Below are 22387 nucleotides of genomic sequence, written 5' to 3'. Positions count from 1 at the left end.
CCATCTAGTTTAGTGATGAGTCTATATTTTTGAAAGTAAAAAGTCTGGTTTTGACTTACAACTATATTTTATAGTGTCGAACTACCGTTTCCTCCCCCAAAAAAAATGTTCCATGCACAGGAGCAAAGGAAGACAAACCTTACAGCAGATGGCACCAATAAGCTATTTTTCAAGTCGGCATGCTTTTCATTTACTATAAATGTAATTTAATGCTATAATAACCGCAAGACTTTTTCAGTGGTTTCAGAGCAAGAAAAGGTATCAGGGTGATGTGAGCAGCCAGCGTGACTGAGGGTCCGCGAGACATCATATCACTGAAGACAAGAGTCCTCTCAGGATGACCCGACCACTGCAGGAGACTTGCACCAGCTACTATACCTCCAACAACACATTGGTGAATAGTTTTGGTTGTCCAAGGAAGGATGATACTGTAGATCTGATTTACTGCTGTGGATTCGTTGACTTAAAATATTGCTGCAATGAGCCTGGCAACTACTTTCCATATAAACATGATTACATGTTGTCCCTGAGGTAAGACTTGAATGAATGTTGGATTTTTTTTTTTTTAAGTTATAATTTTTTTATTACATACAAAACTAAACTATGAAGAAATTAAAAAGTTTATTTTAGGTAAAATTAATTATTTTAAATGATAATTTTGAACCGTTACTAATATGGTAAGATTGATAAATGAAGGTTCACTATGATGTTCATTTTAAGTATTTCTATTTTTATTTATCACCTTTCCTGAGTAAAAAAAAACTGATTTATCATTGTTGATGCTTTTTATCCACCATAGTTGCTGTAGCTAAGATATTGGTCAGTTTTAATGATTTTCCTTATAGTACAAGACAGAAGTTTAAAATTATAGCAATATGTGAGTTGATCATTCGTTTGATAACTTGCAAATTCTCTATAAATTAGAAGCCAATGTTTTCAGAAAAATTTAAGGACTCATTCACACATCAGTCTTTTTCTTGCATAAAAAAGGGAAATATTTACATCAGTGTGCTGGATCAGATTTTCCTGCATTTTTGGACTTTGCTTCTGTTTTGACCATCAGTGTGGCATCAGTTTTTCTCGTATGCAAAAAATATCTAAACAACAGTATTAGAAAAACAAGGACAGTATTCAGATAAGACACAGTTGGTATCCATGTGCTGTCTGTTTTTTCCAAGGACCCATTGATTTTAATGTGAGAGTTTGATCCATGTGTAAGAGGTGTGGACTGGACTGTCACGTTCCGACCAATGACGAAGACACAAAGACAATTGTGTTGTGTATACTGTTATGTGTCTTTTGTACATATTGTGTCATGTGATGCTTGCCTGCATAATGCATAAGTGTAGGACATTGTATACAGTATAGGATAGCATAGGGTAAGACATAGGTTAGGACTTAGGACATAAGATAGGTAGTATAGATAGTGACTGTAGGTAAATAGTGACATTAGGGTAAGGTAAGTATTAACGTTTGGGACTAGCCCATAGTGGGAGGGGCTTAGAGTTAGGGGAAGTGACTGCTTCCTGTAGACAGTTAGATTGGGACAAGTTCAAGTAGAGCAAGGAGTGTCTGCGAGCATTGGTGCCAGTGGGTGAACTACTAGAAAGGAGACTAAGGGACAAGGGAGTAGCGCAGCATGCAACTGGCCAAAGATGAGTGTATGGCCTTCCACCTTAAAGGGGTCCTTGGTTAGAATGATGTGTCACGAGAAACCCTGAGCTTGCTAAATACCGACGGTAATGAACTTAAACAGGACTGTGTTCATGGGACTAGTGGGTGGTTGTCACAGGTGTGTCCGAAATGACAGACAGTCGTCCTGCAGTTGGTTGCAGGAGGTCTCTTCATTTGGCATTACAGACACCTTCTTAGAGGTTATCTCTCTAGGACTCAGCGGCTACTTTCCTCTTGCTAATTAACACCCTGGCCTGGGTGTATAAATACCTGCTGTCTGCTAGAGGGAAGTGCCGGCGATACTCACATTACCCCTTGTGAAGGCTCGGAGTAAGTGCATTACTTCATCCTCTCTGGAGCTATGAGGATGGGTGTTCATCTGTCTGAAGTCGACTAAAAGCTAAGCTATCTTCCCTTGTTTGTTCCCCCTTGTTGTATTTAGTTGTCAGTGGGGATCGACTAGTGCTCACCCCCCCTTCCCTAGCCAGGGCCAAACGTCAGGGAAAGAGAGGACGAGGTTCGCGTGCGGCGATTGGTGAAGAACCAATATAGGGACGTTAGTGGAGACAGAGTGATATTAGATCAGCCTAGGAGTTATCCACTCCCCCCTTTCCCTAGAGCCTGGGCTCCCTTTCGCTCTTCCCTTTGTGTTCCACTAAGTCTTTCCCACACCTTGCGTGACAGTGGTCTCGAACGGAAGGTCCAGGGTTCTGGTAGTGGAAGAAATAAGACGCAGAACCGTTGAGCAGGTAAAGAGAGACTTATTAAACAGGACTATGGCGACAAGCATGGCTGTGACGAAGTATGGCGAAACAGTGTGCTTCTCCGGCCCTGGAGTAGACTACAGGGAAGGAATCTGTGTGTGTGAAAATGCCTTTCACTGTGAAGGAAGCATCCATAAGACTCTGTACCCGCTACCCTTTGTACATAACCCTTACTAAGTTACCGTTCAGTAAAGGCTGTGTTTTAGAACGGGAGCCTCCTTTATTGAACTTTGAAACCTATGGTTCTGGCTACCCAACACTATCGGCTACAGGCGTTCTGCACGGGCACAAGGCCCCCACAGCGCCAACACTAACATCCAGCCAGGACCCACTCTGTCATGTAGCACGCCGGGGCATCACAAGAGAAAACCAGTGCTTTGCTCGCAACTACCGCCCCACGCTACGGTATGCATGGATCTAAAACAGACATGTATCTGGTGTTTGAGTACACTGGCAGCAAAAAACTTGGACATTTGAGCAGCTCCATAGACTATCTATAATGAGTACATGTTCTATATCTGAAAGTTATTAGTACCCATAAAAATAAGCAACCTTGTAATACACCTTATCAGAGAAATTTGCTTCTTTCACCTTCTGGAATGATCTTTTACTCTCAATTCATTGGTAAAATCTATATTCAGTGAAGACACACTTTCCCACTACTGAGATAAGAGAGGACAGTCCATAACATTCTATGGAGGGTGGTGGTGGAGAAGCAGCTAGAGACAGACAGACATTCTGCTGCAAGTTCTCCTGAAACAACATTTGCAGTTCTTCATAGAATTTTATGAGAAACAACTGTCATCTCCTATCTCAATAATGGGAAAATCTGTCTTCACTGAAGACAGATTTTGCCTGTAAATTGAGAATTTTGAGAATGAAAGATCAGCCCAGGGGGAGAAAGAAGCGGATTTCTGTGATGACATACCGTATATTACAATGTACAGGTGCATCTCACTAAATTAGAATATCATCAAAAAGTTAATTTATTTCAGTTCTTCAATACAAAAAGTTAAACTCATATTAAATAGCGTCATTACAAATAGAGTGATCTATTTCAAGTGTTTATTTCTGTTAATGTTGATGATTATGGCTTGCAGCCAATGAAAACACAAAAGTCATTATCTCAGTAAATTAGAATAATTTATAACAGCTTTATAAATGTTTTTAAAATCCAAAATGTTGTCCTACTGAAATGTATGTTCAGTAAATGCACTCAATACTTGGTCGGGGCTCCTTTTGCATCAATTACTGCATCAATGCGGCAATGTGGCATGGAGGCGATCAGCCTGTGGCACTGCTGAGGTGTTATGGAAGCCAGGTTGCTTTGATATCAGCCTTCAGCTCGTCTGCATTGTTGATTCTGGTGTCTCATCTTCCTCTTGACAATACCCCATAGAGAACCACAGATTCTCTATGGGGTTAAGGTCAGGCGAGTTTGCTGCCAATCAAGCACAGTGATACTGTTGTGTGTAAACCTGGTATTGGTACTTTTGGCAGTGTGGACAGGTGCCAAGTCCTGCTGGAGAATGACATTTCCATCTCCAAAAAGCTTGTCGGCAGAGGGAAGCATGAAGTGCTCTAAAATTTCCTGTTAGATGGCTGCGCTGACTTTGGTCTTGATAAAACACAGTGGACCTACACCAGCAGATGACATGGCTCCCCAAACCATCCCTGATTGTGGAAACTTCACACTAGACCTCAAGCAGCTTGGATTGTGGCCTCTCCACTCTCCCTCCAGACTCTGGGACTTTGATTTCCAAATGAAAATGGAACTCTGGGACCTTGTAGAGTGTGTCAGTGACTGCCTTCTGGACATCTGTCAAGTCAGCAGTCTTCCCCATGATTGTGGAGCCTACTGAAACAGACTAAGGGACCTTTTTAAATGCTTAGGAAGCCTTTGCGGGTGTTTTTTGTTAATTATTTTAATTTACTGAGATAATGACTTTTGTGTTTTCATTGGCTGTAAGCCATAATCATCAACATTAACAGAAATAGACACTTGAAATAGATCACTCTGTTTGTAATGACTCTATATAAATATATGAGTTTCACTTTTTGTATTGAAGATCTGAAATAAATTAACTTTTTGATGATATTCTAATTTAGTGAGATGCACCTGTATCTTATTTTCATGTGCACGGTTACTCTTTAAATGCTGCTTTTTATTCCTTTAAAAGGATTGTGCACTTTACATTTATTTTAGCAAATGTGTTGTGAACATGAATTTGTGGAACTAATATTTGCAATAAGTATTACAGATTCTCCTGTCGCACCTGTTAGTATAGTATTCCTCACAGACTGCACAGCTCTACTAATTTCAAAATGGTAGCTCTTGAAAGAGCATGTGACCAGACCCGTCCATCAGAATCATCCAATTGAAAAACACCACATATGAAAGCAGTTTTTAATTGGAGGAGGCTGATGGGCAGGTCTGGTCACATGCTCCTCCATCAACTGCCATTGAGCTGTGCAGTCTGTGAGGAAGGCAGTACTAACAAGGAAGAGAATCTGTAATACTTATACATTAGCAAGTGCCACAAAATCAGGTTCACAAAATGTTAATTAAAATAAAAGTAAAGTAGATAGTCCCTTGAAAGGGAATATTTAAGCAGGATTTCCCCACCCCAAATGTTTTATATGATGTGTAAGAATACTCCATAGAATATCATGTAGATAAATACATCTGAAAGCTGTTAAGCCCTTTTACTCTTTTTCTCTCAAGGACGTTGTGATTATGATTGAAACTGTTAATTTAATTTCAGTGTACATTCTCAGACAATGCATTATGTAACCAGCAGACAATGAGAGCATTCATGAGGAAATCATATAAAATCTATAAAAGAAGTTTTTAGTGAAATACCTATTGTTTTCATAAAGCATTATAGCATAATACTATAAAGGTATTAGAATAAGGAAGGGGTTAATGTCTTCAGGTCTACCAAATCTCAAAGTTAGGGCTTGGTGAGAATTAGAACAAAGAAGCTGATGACAGGTGAGACTAAGCTGGGTGGTTACAGGGCGTTTTTTGTATTCATTATACAGCTATGAATTCTACCATTTGCTGTTATGTATGAAACACCTAAATTTATGTACAGAATGTCTAAATCCATACAGTGTACATAAATATACGAACACTCCGGCAAGCCCCCTTGCTCCGGCAAGATAATTTTCATGCATGATAATGCCCCGTCTCATGCTGCACATAACACATCTGCATCTCTGGCTGCTGTGGGCATAAAAGGGGACACACTTATGGTGTGGCCCCCATGCTTCCCTGACCTCAACCCCATTGAGAACCTCTGGAGCATCATCAAAAGGAGTGTCTATGATGGCGGGAGGCAGTTCACATCTAAGCAACAGCTCTGGGAGGGTATTCTGTCCTCATGCAAAACAATTGAAGCAGAAACCATCCAAAACCTGACAAATTCAATGGACGAGAGAGTTCAGAAGCTCCTTTCGAACAAGCGGTCCTATGTGCAAATGTTACATCACCTAGAATAAAGTTTTGAGTTGAAAACTGTTTGATTTCAGTTTGTAATAACCTGCTAATGCTTATAATTTCAAAAATGACCATTTTTTTGTTCTTTATTAAAATGAAAAGGTTGAAAACTCTGCTGTGCATAATAATTTGGAACATGCATTTTGAGTGCAGTTTGAGTGTTTTATTTTTTTAAAAATATACTGTTATCATAGGCAGTTTGTACAAAAAACTTTCAATTGTACCATAATAGTTATTTTGCTGGAAAATTACAATGACTGCAATTCATATAGGTAATTTGGGAAAATCTGAGAAAATATTATTTGCATAATAATTTGGAACACAGTGTAGTACTGCCCCATTTTATTAGGTCTGTCCAGCAAGGGAATAAGACAGAAAGTTCTCCTTGTAGCGTGGGTCTAGAAGTGTCACCAACCAGTAATGACTGTCACCCAAAATTTGGACAATGCAAGGGTCATGGGAAAGGCAGCGTAACATAAACTCAGCCATGTGTGCCAGACTGCAAAGAGGCAAGACTTCCGTGTCCTCACAAAGAGGACGACTGACCATGCTCTCCTCCTCATCTTCCTCCTCCTTCTCTTCCTCCTCCCTGTTCTCAGGCCATCCACGCTGAACAGACGGTTTGACAGTTTTACCGTCTATAGCACAGGAAACTAGCTCCTGTTCTTCCTCCTCTTCCTCATTGTCACCAAATCCACATTGGGATGAGATGAGGCTGGGCTGTGTGGAATCACAGTGTATGGTTCCTTGCTCCAACTCATCGTGCTCCACCTGCCATGCATCCTCTTTAATTGTGAGCAGAGAGCGTTTCAGAAGACAAAGATGCGGGATGGTGACGCTAATTATGGCGTCATCGCCGCTCACCATCTTGGTGGACTCCTCAAAGTTTTGGAGTATGGTACAGATGTCTGACATCCATGTTCACTCCTGAGGTCTTATGTGTGGAGTCTGACCTGAATACCGACGGCCATGTTGATACTGGTAGTCAACAAGTGCCCTCTTCTGCTCACAAATCCTTCCCAACATCTGCAATGTAGAGTTCCAATGCTTGGGGACATTGTACACCAGTTGGTGAGCTGGAAGCTGCAAACGCTGCTGAAGCACGACAAGGGCAGCGGAAGCTGTTGCTAACTTTCTAAAAAGGGCACACACGCGGCGTACTTTGACAAGCAGATGCAACAGATCTGGGTAGGTTTTGAGAAACCGCTGAACCACGAGGTTAAGCACATGGGCCAGACATGGTATGTGTGTGAGCTCGCCTTGCTTCAGAGCCACCCCCAGGTTCCAGCCATTGTCACACACCACCATGCCTGGCTGTAGGTTCAGTTGTGTCAGCTGTAGATCTGCCTGCTCTTTCAGAGCGGTCCACAACTTTGCGGTGTGCGGTTTGTCACCTAAGCATATTAGCTTCAGCGCAGCCTGTTGCTGCTTGGCCGAGGCAGTGCCGCAGTGCTTCCAGCTTCTGACTGATGTGGTCATTTCGGAGATGGAGGCTGAAGAGGGGAGGAGGTGCAGGAGCTGTAGGATGTGGGGGCAACCCTGATTGACCCATGGCCCGCAATCCTCGGTGTCGAGAAGACGTGTTCCGTCCCAAGGTCTGACTGGGTCCCGGCTTCCACTATATTAGCCCAGTGTGCCATCAGCGAGATGTACCATCTCTGCCCACAAGCACTTGTCCACGTGTCCGTGGTTAGGTGGACTTTCCCAGTAACTGCGCTGTTGAGGGCACGGCTAATGTTGTAGGACACATGCTCATGTAATGCGGGGATGGCACTTCAGGAGAAATAGTGGCGGCTGGGGACCGAGTACCGAGGAACAGTCGCCGCCATCAGGTTGCGGAAAGCTTCCGTCTCCACAAGCCTAAAAGCCAACATTTCGAGCACAAGCAGTCGCGAAATGTGTGAGTTTAGTAGTGTCGCCTGTGAGGCGTTGGCTGCGTATTTGCGCTTGCATTCCAAGGACTGTTGTAGGAACAACTGAACTCTGCCCTGGGACAAGGACGTGGACGTGCTTGTTGATGGTGCTAGTTGAGAGTGTGCAACGACACATGCAGGGCGGGAAGCATCTTCGCATTCACCATGGACAGGGAATTGGCGTGCACCCACAACAGCGGAACAAGCAGTGGTGTCACCCTCAGACACTGTTTCTGGACCCTGGGGTTCGGCCTACTTAGTAGAGTGCTTTGCTGCCATGTGCCTGATCATGCTGGTGGTGGTCAGGCTGCTAGTTTTGCTACCCCTGCTGATGCTGGCCTGGTAGGTGGTGCAAATGGCCTTTTTGGGGTTATCTTCAGAGTTTTTAAAAAACAACCAGACGCAGGAAGACCTAACAGTTGTACTGGCAACTTCCGTCGTGTTGGTGTTATGGGGAACGCTTTCCCATCTTGTGTCTGCGGCCACCACACTGCTTCTACCTCCCTGTTGGGGTGCTACGCCTCTCTCCCCCTGTGTGCTGCTGTTCTCGCTCTGCATGTCCCCCTGCCAGGTTGGGTCAGTTACTATATCATCCACCACCTCGTCTTCCACTTCCGCTCTCTGGTCCTCCTCCTGACTTTCTGGCAATTGAGTCTCATCATCATCATCATCCACCTCTTGCGACGGTAATTGCACTTTCCCACCGTTGCCCTCGTGTGACCGTGGCTGCTCAAATATTTGGGCATCGCTACACGCGTTCTCCTCTTGACTCACTTGAAGCTCGTGTGGAAGACAGGGTGGTAGTGGTGGTGGCAAAGTAACTGGAAGCATTATCTGCTATCCAACCAACAACCTTTTGACATTGCTCTGCCTTCAATAGTGGTGTGCTGCAGTCCCCTAGCAATTGGGACAGGAAGGTTGGGTGACAAGATGTGGGTGTTTGTTGTGGCACAATACCAGCTTCGGCCTCTGCATGCACCATCACCATCACGTCAACTTCCCTGTCCCTTGCTACGCACCTTGCTCACTTTAAATGGAGGATAATATTTTCCACGTTCATGAGAAATGGCTTATTTTGGAACACAGTTATATGTGATACGTCTGACAGAGAACCACGGTTTTAAATAGTAGGCCTGTAATTTACTAATACTATTCTTCACGGAGACCTAGTGTGAATAGCTTGACTGACACACTGAAACAAAATGGAAGGCAGAAATGGCTGATTTTGGGACACAGTTATATGTGAGATACGTCTGACAGAGAACCATGGTCTTAAATAGTAGGCCTGTAATTTACTAATACTATTCTTCACAGAGAACTAGTGTGAAAAGCTTGACCGACACACTGCAACGAAATGGAAGGCAGAAATGGCTGATTTTGGAGCGCAGTTATATGTGAGATAAATCTGACAGAGAACCACGGTTTTAAATAGCAGGCCTGTAGTTTAGTAATACTATTCTTCTCAGAGACTTAGTGTGAATAGCTTGACCAACACACTGCAACAAAATGAAAATGTAAGCCAATATTTTCCACGTTCAGTTCAAATTTCTGGATTTTTGTTGCTGTAATATGGAAAAGATCTGGCTGCATTCTGCAGTGCTAATAAGCAAATGGAGCAGAAAAATATGTACTCTGGATTTCGTTTTAGGCAAATAATCAGGATTAAGATACAAAAAAATTGGCCGTGGCCCCTGATATATGGGGCTATGTCAACAAATATATGTCAGAACAGCAGCAGCAGACAGAACGTTCAATGGACCCTCTTGTGCTGTATCATGCACTGCAGTCTGCCACATACACTGCCTGCCTGCCTAACTCCTGGTATCACCTTCACCACTGAAAATATGCACCTGGATTAGTCCTCAGAAGTTCAGATGGATATACTGTATATATGTTGTGGAATACCTATACTAAGGCTAAGTGCCCACGATGCAGAAATGCTGCAGATTTTTTCCGCATCTCCTTAGCAGGAAAAACACATGCGGAATTTCCATGTTTTTTTCCTGCCAGGTAGAAGCATTTGTCAAGCGTTTTTCACATGCATTTGCATGCGGGTTATCAAGCGCTTTTCCAAGCAATTTTAGCATCACTTGGAAAAGTGCTTGACAACTTGGTCACACTATATAAATCCATGCAAATTAATGGACATGCTGCAGATTTTTCCGCAATGATAATTCGCAGCGGAAATTTCCGCAGCATGTGCACAGCACATGCGGATTATCATTGGGGACCATGGAGCATGCATTACCAAGCGTTTTTAAGCATTTTCGCTGGGAAATTCCGCTGCAAAAACGCTTGAAAAACGCATAGTGGGCATGCAGCCTAACTCTAAACAAGCAAATCTCTCCCTGACTCAGCAGCAGCTCTCCCTACTCTGCCTGATTCAGACCATGGCAGCACCAGGCAGGGGTGGATTAAGAGTAGCAAGGGCCCCGGGCAGTTTAGAAGGCGTGGCCCCCCCACACACACACACACACACCTGATGTATCACATGTCACATGATCCCCTGTGATAGATCATGTGATAGTTCACGTGAAATTAATTTGGCACAATATTAATATATTAATTATAATAATTTTTTTTAGGCTGTGTGCCCACTATGCGTTTTTTAAGCGTTTCTGCAGTGGCAAAAATGCTGCAGAAACGCTTAAAAAACACTTAGTAGAAGGTCTGCCATGTTCCCCAATGATAATCCGCATGTCCTGTGAACATGCTGTGAAAATTTCGGCTGCAGATTATTATTGCGGAAAAATCCGCAGCACTACCAATTATTTTGCGGAAGCGCGGTGTTTTCGCTGCCATTGACTTGCATTGGAACGCATGGAATCCGCATCACTGCATCTGTACATGCGGAATCCATGTGTTTCAATGTGCGGATAGTACCCGGGTGTGGAGAACAGGAGACTCTCCTCCGGACCTGGGTACCATAGTACCTGTAAAAAAAAGAATAAAATAAAAAATAAATATTATACTTACCTTCTGATGGCCGCCGGTGTCTTTATCCGATGCGTTCTGGATTGCCGGCATCTCGTAATGGTCTAATAGGACCTGTGGTGACGTCATTTAGTCATGTGACGTAGCCATCTATACACAGCAGGAGGCCGCACGTAGCCATCTATACACAGCAGGAGGCCGCACGTAGCCATCTATACACAGCAGGAGGCCGCACGGCGCCATCTATACACAGCAGGGGGCCGCACGTAGCCATCTATACACAGCAGGGGGCCGCACGGAGCCATCTATACACAGCAGGAGGCCGCACGTAGCCATCTATACACAGCAGGGGGCCGCACGGCGCCATCTATACACAGCAGGAGGCCGCACGGCGCCATCTATACACAGCAGGAGGCCGCACGTAGTCTTCTATACACAGCGGGAGGCCACACGTATCCATCTACACAGTGGGAGGCCACACGTAGCCATCTATACACAGCAGGAGGCCGCACGGCGCCATCTATACACAGCGGGAGGCCGCACGTAGTCTTCTATACACAGCGGGAGGCCACACGTATCCATCTATACACAGTGGGAGGCCACACGTAGCCATCTATACACAGCAGGAGGCCGCACGGCGCCATCTATATATAGCGGGAGGCCGCACGTAGTCTTCTATACACAGCGGGAGGCCACACGTATCCATCTATACACAGTGGGAGGCCACATGTAGCCATCTATACACAGCAGGAGGCCGCACGGCGCCATCTATACACAGCAGGAGGCTGCATGTAGCCATTTATACACAGCAGGAGGCCGCACGTAGTCTTCTATACACAGTGGGAGGCCGCACATAGCCATCTATACACAGCAGGAGGCCACATGTAGCCATCTATACACAGCAGGAGGCCGCACAGCGCCATCTATACACAGCAGGAGGCCGCATGTAGCCATCTATACACAGCAGGAGGCCGCACGGCGCCATCTATACACAGCAGGAGGCCGCACGTAGCCATCTATACACAGCGGGAGGCCGCACGTAGTCATCTATACACAGCGGGAGGCCGCACAGTGCCATCTATACACAGCAGGAGGCCGCACGTAGCCATCTATACACAGCGGGAGGCCGCACGTAGCCATCTATACACAGCGGGAGGCCTCACAGTGCCATCTATACACAGCAGGAGGCCGCACGTAGCCATCTATACACAGCGGGAGCCCGCACGGCGCTGTCTATACACAGAGGGAGGCCGCACGCAGTCACGCACACACACAAACATATACAGACATATACATACAGTACAGACCAAAAGTTTGGACACACCTTCTCATTTAAAGATTTTTCTGTATTTTCATGACTATGAAAATTGTACATTCACACTGAAGGCATCAAAACTATGAATTAACACATGTGGAATTATATACTTAACAAAAAAATGTGAAACAACTGATGAGCTTCAAGAGGTAGTCACCGGAAATGGTCTTCCAACAATCTTGAAGGAGTTCCCAGAGATGCTTAGCACTTGTTGGCCCTTTTGCCTTCACTCTGCGGTCCAGCTCACCCCAAACTCATCTGTTGAGCACCGTGATGCTCGGGCGAGTACTGAGCAGTTGGGAGCACGTTCGCTCATCACTAATCGTAATCTGAATCACAGAAACTTCCAATTTGGAGTGAAGTCTATGCTAACAAAGGACACCATAATGCTGTACAGAGTAATGTTTGAAGTAGATCCATATACAATTGGTTGATGGAAACAATGTACTGTATGTAAATGTCCACCCAATGTTAAATATCACGGCAATAGAAAAAAAAGAAAAACAATACTGTCTTGATTAAAAATCTCTTAGACCGTTTTCACACACCTGACTTTCAAGGTCTGAGTACAGAACACAGTGATCGACTGGCAGACGGTCTCCTGACTTAAAACCAAGAGCCTCATAAGCACAGCTCCTTTCACACGTTGAAGGGTTATTTTAACTCGGGTTTGTTAAAGGGGTTGTCCAGGACTATTTTATTTTTTACTCTGGACCTAAAAATTAAGAAGCATGTGGTTGTAACAGAGTCAATTACCTGCTTGTTCTACTCAGCGCCGGCTCATAGAGGTCACAGACTGCTCCTTGCTGGTGATTCTGCTGCTCCACGTCAACAGAGCATTTCTCTCTTATACACGTACCACAGTCAAACGTGGGTAAAGGGAGTAAGAAAGACTTATTATCGATAGAAGCTGCACCTACAGCCAACTGGTCCCTGTACAGATTAGTCAATACCTAGCCACAGAACTAAAAACACCACCTCGGTCCTTAATCCCTAAAAGGCCATTAAGGGGTTTCTTGTGCCTCCCGAGAGAACAAAGGTGAGGCCGCAACACGCTGCCAACAAAGGGAGAGAAAGGTGTGCAGGTGAACACGAAGACTCAGGCATGGATTTATCCGGCATGGATTTATATAGTGTGACCAAGTAATAGTTAAAAAAAAGAATAAAAATGGTAAAAAAATAAAAAATAAACATTATACTTACCTTCCGATGGCCCCCGGTATTTTCTCTGCCACGTCCGGTCTCCCCATGTCTCGCGGTGGTCTAAAAGGACCTGCGGTGACGTCATTTAGTCATGTGACAGGTCACGCGACCACCAACATCAGCGGTCGCGTGACCTGTCACATGACTAAATGACGTCACCGCAGGTCCTTTTAGACCATCGCGAGCAGTACAAGAGACCGGACGTAGCGGAGAAAACACCGGGGGCCATCGGAAGGTGAGTATAATCTTTATTTTTTATTTTGAATTCTTTTTTTAACAGGCTCTATGTTACCAGGAAGTACCTGTAACGTCTCTTGTGTCAGAGTAAAGTCCATCTCCAACCTCTCATCCTGCATAGATTGAATTGTTTGTTCTGCTTTACATCATAGTTTCATATACTTGTTAGGGTTAATAAAAGATACAGGTCCATCAGAATCAACCTATAACCTAACATGTTGATCCAGGCGAAGGCAAAAACCGCATGAGGCAGATACTAATTGCAACAAATTAAGGAAAAAATTCTTGTCTCCATACATGGAGTTCCTTGGATCAACGTCTCATCAAAGGAACTGGTACATATAACCTCTAATATTATATCTTTTAGGAAAGGCATCCAGGCCCTCCTTTAACTTTAGTGAATCGACCATTACAACATTGTGTGCCAGAGAGTTCCATAATTTCACTGCTCTTATAGTAAAGAATCCCCGTCTGTGATTATGATTAATGAGGACCTACCGCCAGGTCAAAAGTGGTCAGTTTTTGCTCTTGTTTTATTCCTGCTGCTTGACTTGACTGAGTATTACATTTTTCTGTTTGTTTTTTAAACTCATCATACAGTTCCGGAGATATGTGCCTTTTTATTTGGTGCTAGTTTTTATGGTCTTTACCAAGTAGATTCTCTGGTGGCATGTTTTTTGGCTGCTCTGCATAATTACCCTGTGAGCAACAACTCCTTGGTAAAGACCATAAAAAATAGCATTGAATAAAAATCCCTAAATATCGCTAAAACCCTATGGCGGATTTAAAACAAAACAAAAGGAATGCTCAGGGGAGCAGCGGGAATAAAGTAAGAGCAAAAACTTGCCACTTTTTACATGGTGACAGGTCCTCTTTAAACCTTCTTTCTTCTAGACGTAGAGGATGCTCCCTTGTCATCGGTCCAGGCATAAGTGTAAAATGATAATTAGAAAGATCTCTGCTCTGTCAAGATCGACCCTATGCCTTCTCTTATCTAAACTGAATAACTCAGAGCTTGACAACCTGTCATGGTATTGCAGTCCACCCATTACTCTAATAACCTTGGACGCTCTTCTCTGCACCCGCTCCTATTTTTCAGTGGCACTTTTACCCAGTGTTTTATAATTTAATACATAATTATACTGTATGTTATCCCATCCAAAGTTTTTAATCTTACGCTTATCTCAAAGGCAGAAACTGACAGTGAATTGCTTCTGTGCAGGTCAGGTGTCTGCCCCCTCCTTCCTCCTCTCTCCTCTTCAGTCCCTACCTACAAACATGCACGCACATGCATATTCACATTAGGCAAGCATAGAAAACATGCACATTCAAAACATTATGCACACATTATACACGCATTAACATAGTACAAACATTCACACAAGCATATATAAAATACACACATACACATATATCATGCATATACACAATGACATTTTTGTGATGTGACGCGCCCCCTGGGCCGTGGGGATACCCGGAGCTGGGCCTAGTAGATGCTGGGGGTTGTAGTCACCGTGGCGGCGACCCGGTCCGTGACCCAGGGCGGTCAAACCAGGGTAGTAGTCTATGTGCACAAATATTAATGTCCGACTACGCCACCTGTGGATTGCGGTCATCGGTAACCGCCGCTGCGGTGCAGTCCGCTGAAGCTGGTGGTGTGTGCAGGAAGGTGATGTGACTCCCCACAGATGGAGTATAGCTTCAGGGCAGCGGGGGTGGATGATGGTGGTGATAGTGCAGGGAATCAGTAGTGACAACGCGGAGTCATTGCAATGCAGTCTCAGGGTCTTTACTCACAGTTCTTTCACTCCAAATTATCACTGCAGGTTTATAACTTCCAGTGTTGTCCTGTGTTCACCGAGTGAGGGGCTCAGGCGACTCCCAGGTAGCTCTGGAGCACTTAACAGGACCCCCTTCTGTGTGTCCTCTCTGGCCTCTCTCCTTGTATCTCACACCTAGCGGCACCTCTGTCCAGTGTCCTCGGGACTTGGCGGGCGACGTGTGTTCCATCCCCTGGCCCTATATGGCTACTTTCCTAGTGGCTGGTGTGGACGGCCTGCTGTACTTGAAGTGCTGCAGCCTCCGGTTCCCAGTTGAGCCCTGTAGTCTCTGCTGGTTGGGGGACCCGGTTCCCCTTCTCTGACCTGATGCACGGCCCGTACCCATAGGGTCCCTTCGGTTCCTGGAGCCTTCCTGCTCCCTCTTTCTCTCTCCCAGGCTCAGGCCTCTTGGCTGGGCCTGCCTGTGGAGCAGAGCTCATACAGAGCCTCTGCCCCCTGTCAGCATCTCAGTCTGACTGACTGGGCTGAACTCTCTTCACTCTCTCTCCTGAACCAAGATGGTTCCTTACTTTTATACCTCCTACTACAGTGCTCCCAAGATCTACGTCCTCCACCCATCCACTACTTAGTTCCCCCTCTCTAAGTGGTTCCTCCCCACTCCAGCCAGGGATCAGGGACACTTGTGCTCTCTCGTAGGAGCATTATCGCCCTGTTCCCCGGAAATGTGGTGTAGTGGATGTGGTGTTAGGGTCCTGATCCATACTCCTTCCTTACCTGAGAGTGAGATACCACACCTCCGGGTGAGATGCAATACCTCTGTGGCGACCGAACCCTCAGGGGCGCCACAGATGCACTTGTGCAGACAACCAGACAAATTTATTTTTATTCATTCATTTATAGTGTGACAGGCATAACTTTTTTATTTTATTTTTATGTAAACATCACTATACAAGGTATTGTTTCTTGTGGGACAAGCTGTAGTTTTATTATATTACATTTTGACAAACATATCTGTAATAGTTTATATTTAGCGGGTGGTGCCCCTCTCCTAGGCTGTGATCCCTTATCCACTTATCTTTCCTCAAAAGGTTTCATAACAAGCTAACTGTGCTTCCTATCTCCTCCCCATTACATTTGAAGCCTGGCTGAGCACCGGGATAGAGTACTCACTAGAGTTAAGGACCATCCAAATGAGGTCACCTTGTCGTGGTTGATTGGCTTTTACGCTTTTTGATCAAAAAATGTTAACTAAGTTGCTCACGTTTTTTACGTGTATGGCAATAGGGGAGTTCATGTATTTATTAATCGCAGTGTACAGACGCATAGCATATGTATATATGTTTGTTAAATTAAATTTTGACAGAAATGTTTGTCCTAATTCACAAATACATGTTTAAACATGTATGTGAAAAAATGGTACCGGTGTCATCAGTGTTTTGGATCAGTGTGTCATCAGTGTATTAGTCGTGTGTGCTGCACGTTTTTCACGAACACATACAGTACAGACCAAAAGTTTGGACACATCTTCTCACTTAAAGATTTTTCTGTATTTTCATGACTATGAAAATTGTACATTCACACTGAAGGCATCAAAACTATGAATTAACACATGTGGAATTATATACTTAACAAAAAAGTGTGAAACAACTGAAAATATGTCTTATATTCTAGGTTCTTCAAAGTAGCCACCTTTTGCTTTGATGACTGCTTTGCACACTCTTGACTCTTTGAATATTTTTCAGTGCAGTCTGTGGTTAAGGCTATGTGCCCACGATGCAGAAATGCTCAGGATTTTTTCCTGAGCGTTTCTGCATCTCCCTGGCAGAAAAAAACGCATGCTGATTGTACATGCGTTTTCCTGCCAGGGACATGAAGAAGTGAAGCGTTCTTCACATGCATTTCCGCATGCGGGTTGACAAGCGCTTTCCAAGCGATTTTAGCATCACTTGGAAAGTGCTTGTCAACTTGGTCACACTATATAAATCCATGCAAAAGGCATGGATTTATATACTGTGACCCGAGAGAATGTCAAAAAATAAAAAAATAAATGTATACTTACCTTCCGATGGCCCCTGCAGTCTTGATTTCCTCCGTCCCGGCTGAGTGAAGGACCTGCCGACGTCAGCGTCGCATCACCCGTCACATGACTCTGACGTCAGCGCAGGTCCTTCATTCCATCGCAAACTACTGCCAAGCAAGGAGGAGCGCACCGCGGGCCGCCAGAAGGTAAGTATATATTTATTTTTTATTTTATTCTTTTTTTTACAGTTTTCAATGGTACCCAGGTCCGGAGGAGAGTCTTCTCTCCTCTACACCCGGGTACCATCCGCACATTGAACGCATGGAATGCGCATCTACATATACAGTGATGCGTAATCCATGCGTTCTAATGCAAGTCAATGGCGGCGAAAACGCAGCACTTCCGCAAAATAATTGGTAGTGCTGCGTTTTTTTCCGCAATGATAATCCGCAGCGGAAATTTCCGCAGCATGTGCACAGCACATGAGGATTATTATTGGGGAACATGGCCGGCCTTCTACCATGCGTTTTTTTAAGCGTTTCTGCAGCGTTTTTGCCGCTGCGGAAATGCTTAAAAAACGCATCGTGGGCACATAGCCTTAGGCTAAAAAAATTTCCTGCTAGTCAGTAATACCACACGTTAAGAAGAGCAAATAGTTTATTACCTATTTACAAAGGCATGTACTGAGTACAAACAAATGTGGTAATGGTGGAGGGGTCCTTCTCTCTCTCTGCCCGATATCCTAAATTAGAGGAAGACATCTACTCTGGGGTAATAGAATGATCACAGTAGTGTCCTGACTGAGCTATATGCAGTTTGACTGGGCCCCTATCTAAGGTGTATTTACAGGCAGGTATAAAGGATAAGGCCCAGCGGGTTGTCATCTTTCCCACAGGTACTTGATACAACTTCCAATTTAGGTGAATCATCTCTGTTGCTTTGTTCTATAACCCTAGAGAATATTCCTCACCAAAGACAGTATTTCCGTATCCTAGTTCTCTCCACGTCCTAGACTTGAGTCCTAACTTCTTCTTTAACCCCTTTACAGCCTGGGGCGTAATAGTACGCACCAGGCTGTCACCCCCTGTTCAGCGCGGACTCCGGCGCTGAGCCCGCACTGAACCGGGCACATGTCAGCTGAATTATACAGCTGACATGTACCCGCAACAGCCGCGGGTAGAATCGCGATCCACCTGCGGCTGTTTACATGTCAAATGCCGCTGTCAATCTCTGACAGTGGCATTTAACAGCGCCGTGCTGGAAGCGAGTCACTTACCCCGCCCATCGATGACCCCGTCACGTGATCACGGGTCACTGATGGGTGGGCATGACAACCCTGGGTCTGCAGCAGACCCCAGTGGTTGTCATGTACTGATCGCTATGAGTTCTGAGTTCTATGAGCTCTATGTAGCAGAGGCGATCGGACAGTTGCTGCTTCTAGTCTCCTATGGAGACTATAGAAGCAAGCAAAAAGTGTAAAAAAATGTTTTTAAAAATATAAAAAAAATGAAAAAAATATAAAAGTTTAAATCACCCCATTCAAAATAAAATAATAAAAAAAAAACACATACACATATTTGGTAGCGCCGCGTTCAGAATCGCCCGATCTATCAATATAAAAAAAGAATTAAACCGATAGGTAAACGGCATAACTAGAAAAAAATTCTAAATGCCAGAATTACGTTTTTTGGTCGCCGTAACATTGCAATAAAATGCAATAACGGACATCGGATCAACCCCAAAATGGTATCAATAAAAACTTCAGCTCGGCACGCAAAAAATAAGCCTGCACACAGCCCCAGATCCCGAAAAATGGAGACTCTACGGGTCTTGGAAAATGGCTCCATTTTTTTTTAGCAAACTTTGGATTTTTTTTCCACCACTTAAATAAGAAAGAACCTATACATGTTTGGTATCTACGAACTCGTAATGACCTGGAGAATAAGAATGGCAGGTCAGTTTTAGCATTCAGTGAATGTGGTAAAAAAAAAAAAAAAAAAAACATCTGTGGTATTGCACTTTTTTTGCAATTTCACCGCACTTGGAATTTTTTCCCATTTTCCCGTACACGATATGGTAAACCAGTAATGTCGTTCAAAAGTACAACTCATCCCGCAAAAAATAAGCCCTCACACAGCCATATTGACCAAAAAATAAAAACGCTATGGCTCTGGGAACAAGTGGAGCAAAAAACAAAAATGCAAAAATGGAAAATCCCAGGGTCCTTAAGGGGTTAAGCCTGCAGACAGAATGTGCCCCCAGGTTCTCGACTCTCTCAAGGTTCCCAGTCCAGCTAAGGGGACTCTTGTGGAGGGATTCTTCTATCTGATGATCCACTGTCCGGGATACTAGGCCCACGTCTACCCTAGCAGCCAGAATAGAGCCTGTCAGCTCTCTGAAGTACTGCACACTACTGTCTGAACTACTTCCTGCACTAGACAGTATCACTTTGTTTCCCCCTCCCTCTAGTGGGCCGGCTGTCACAGTTAACCCCACCTGGACTGAACTGCAGCCCCTGGGGGTTCTAACTTTGGGAACATGCTTTTAACCCTTTTTGGTGTCAGGGAGAAAACTATCTCCTTCATCACTGCTACACCTACCCCACAGGCCCCTGTGCAGCTGACCCAGCCAACATGGTGGTATTTTCTCCTTTGATATCCAGTTTTAAATGTAAGACTGATCCATTTTAATATAATGAAAAAGACCAACATTAGCATTTTATTGAATACATCTCCTTTTTCAGGTGATTATACAAATCAGAAACAAAAATGCAGCATCCGCAGAAATGAACAAGCCCTATAATCATATAGGCTGCAATCATCCGACTGACATAAAGAAGTAAATAAAACTGACCTTTGAAGATCTCCAGAAAGGCTTGCATTCCGGTGGAAATCATTACACCGCCTAAAATCATATGACCCCCCATCACTTATTTCTAGTTGGTAATTCTGCTTCTGCTCTTGTGAGATTACAAATATTAGAAATAAATGCTGGATTAATGAATCAGATGTGGGAGTAGACAAAAACTATACTTACACGCTGGGCTCATCATTTTTGCCTGAGTTCTATTTCAGAGGAGAAAATTATAATTTCACAAACAGCAATTCCCATAAATTAACATTCACTTTCATTCATGATTAAAAAAAACAACAATAAAAATAGTGTCAACCCTGTAATCTAAAGTAGTGTGCTTGCATTAGTGGGAAGAGGGGATATTACCAATGGCATATCCCATAGTCCTATCTCAATCGATGAAATTATTTGGTGAAAATCAGAGCAAAACAGAAAGCAGCTGTGGAAAATGAAGTTTTCATTCTAACGTTAACATTTGTACATCCTTACCAGCGCCAAAGATCCCCATATACAGCAGGATCTGCCAACAAACTGCTTTTTCTAGGAAACTACGAATTGTGCCCCCCCCCGACAGATGCCAGGGTTAGGAGTAGACATGTTGGAATTCAAGACCTCTGATCCTTTATTCTGCCAAGAGTCCCATCAGTTATATACCAGTGGCTTATAACTTCACCCCAACATAATAAATATGCCGAGTGTTCTTTATCAATTAACACATGTGGAATTATATACTTAACAAAAAAATGTGAAACAACTGATGAGCTTCAAGAGGTAGTCACCGGAAATGGTCTTCCAACAATCTTGAAGGAGTTCCCAGAGATGCTTAGCACTTGTTGGCCCTTTTGCCTTCACTCTGCGGTCCAGCTCACCCCAAACTCATCTGTTGAGCACCGTGATGCTCGGGCGAGTACTGAGCAGTTGGGAGCACGTTCGCTCATCACTAATCGTAATCTGAATCACAGAAACTTCCAATTTGGAGTGAAGTCTATGCTAACAAAGGACACCATAATGCTGTACAGAGTAATGTTTGAAGTAGATCCATATACAATTGGTTGATGGAAACAATGTACTGTATGTAAATGTCCACCCAATGTTAAATATCACGGCAATAGAAAAAAAAGAAAAACAATACTGTCTTGATTAAAAATCTCTTAGACCGTTTTCACACACCTGACTTTCAAGGTCTGAGTACAGAACACAGTGATCGACTGGCAGACGGTCTCCTGACTTAAAACCAAGAGCCTCATAAGCACAGCTCCTTTCACACGTTGAAGGGTTATTTTAACTCGGGTTTGTTAAAGGGGTTGTCCAGGACTATTTTATTTTTTACTCTGGACCTAAAAATTAAGAAGCATGTGGTTGTAACAGAGTCAATTACCTGCTTGTTCTACTCAGCGCCGGCTCATAGAGGTCACAGACTGCTCCTTGCTGGTGATTCTGCTGCTCCACGTCAACAGAGCATTTCTCTCTTATACACGTACCACAGTCAAACGTGGGTAAAGGGAGTAAGAAAGACTTATTATCGATAGAAGCTGCACCTACAGCCAACTGGTCCCTGTACAGATTAGTCAATACCTAGCCACAGAACTAAAAACACCACCTCGGTCCTTAATCCCTAAAAGGCCATTAAGGGGTTTCTTGTGCCTCCCGAGAGAACAAAGGTGAGGCCGCAACACGCTGCCAACAAAGGGAGAGAAAGGTGTGCAGGTGAACACGAAGACTCAGGCATGGATTTATCCGGCATGGATTTATATAGTGTGACCAAGTAATAGTTAAAAAAAAGAATAAAAATGGTAAAAAAATAAAAAATAAACATTATACTTACCTTCCGATGGCCCCCGGTATTTTCTCTGCCACGTCCGGTCTCCCCATGTCTCGCGGTGGTCTAAAAGGACCTGCGGTGACGTCATTTAGTCATGTGACAGGTCACGCGACCACCAACATCAGCGGTCGCGTGACCTGTCACATGACTAAATGACGTCACCGCAGGTCCTTTTAGACCATCGCGAGCAGTACAAGAGACCGGACGTAGCGGAGAAAACACCGGGGGCCATCGGAAGGTGAGTATAATCTTTATTTTTTATTTTGAATTCTTTTTTTAACAGGCTCTATGTTACCAGGAAGTACCTGTAACGTCTCTTGTGTCAGAGTAAAGTCCATCTCCAACCTCTCATCCTGCATAGATTGAATT

The 22387-nt window shown here is 44.0% G+C and overlaps 1 protein-coding gene across 1 annotated transcript in view; it reads left to right on the top strand.

The window, feature by feature from the left end:
- The first annotated feature begins 237 nt into the window (after positions 1-237).
- The window catches only part of SHISAL2B (shisa like 2B), a 137494-nt gene continuing 115344 nt past the window's right edge, over positions 238-22387 (top strand). Inside the window, exon 1 of the mRNA XM_073680246.1 lies at positions 238-531. Within this exon, the coding sequence (XP_073536347.1) occupies positions 338-531 (194 nt within the window). The 5' untranslated portion in view covers positions 238-337. The remainder of the gene's footprint in view (positions 532-22387) is intronic.

The sequence above is a fragment of the Phyllobates terribilis genome, unplaced genomic scaffold, assembly GCF_046119375.1.
Source record: "Phyllobates terribilis strain yellow unplaced genomic scaffold, ASM4611937v1 Scaffold_1__5_contigs__length_1240528914, whole genome shotgun sequence".
NCBI lineage: Eukaryota > Metazoa > Chordata > Amphibia > Anura > Dendrobatidae > Phyllobates > Phyllobates terribilis.
The sequence above is the reverse complement of the archived record's forward strand: the minus strand, read 5'-3'. Positions and strand labels throughout refer to the sequence as shown.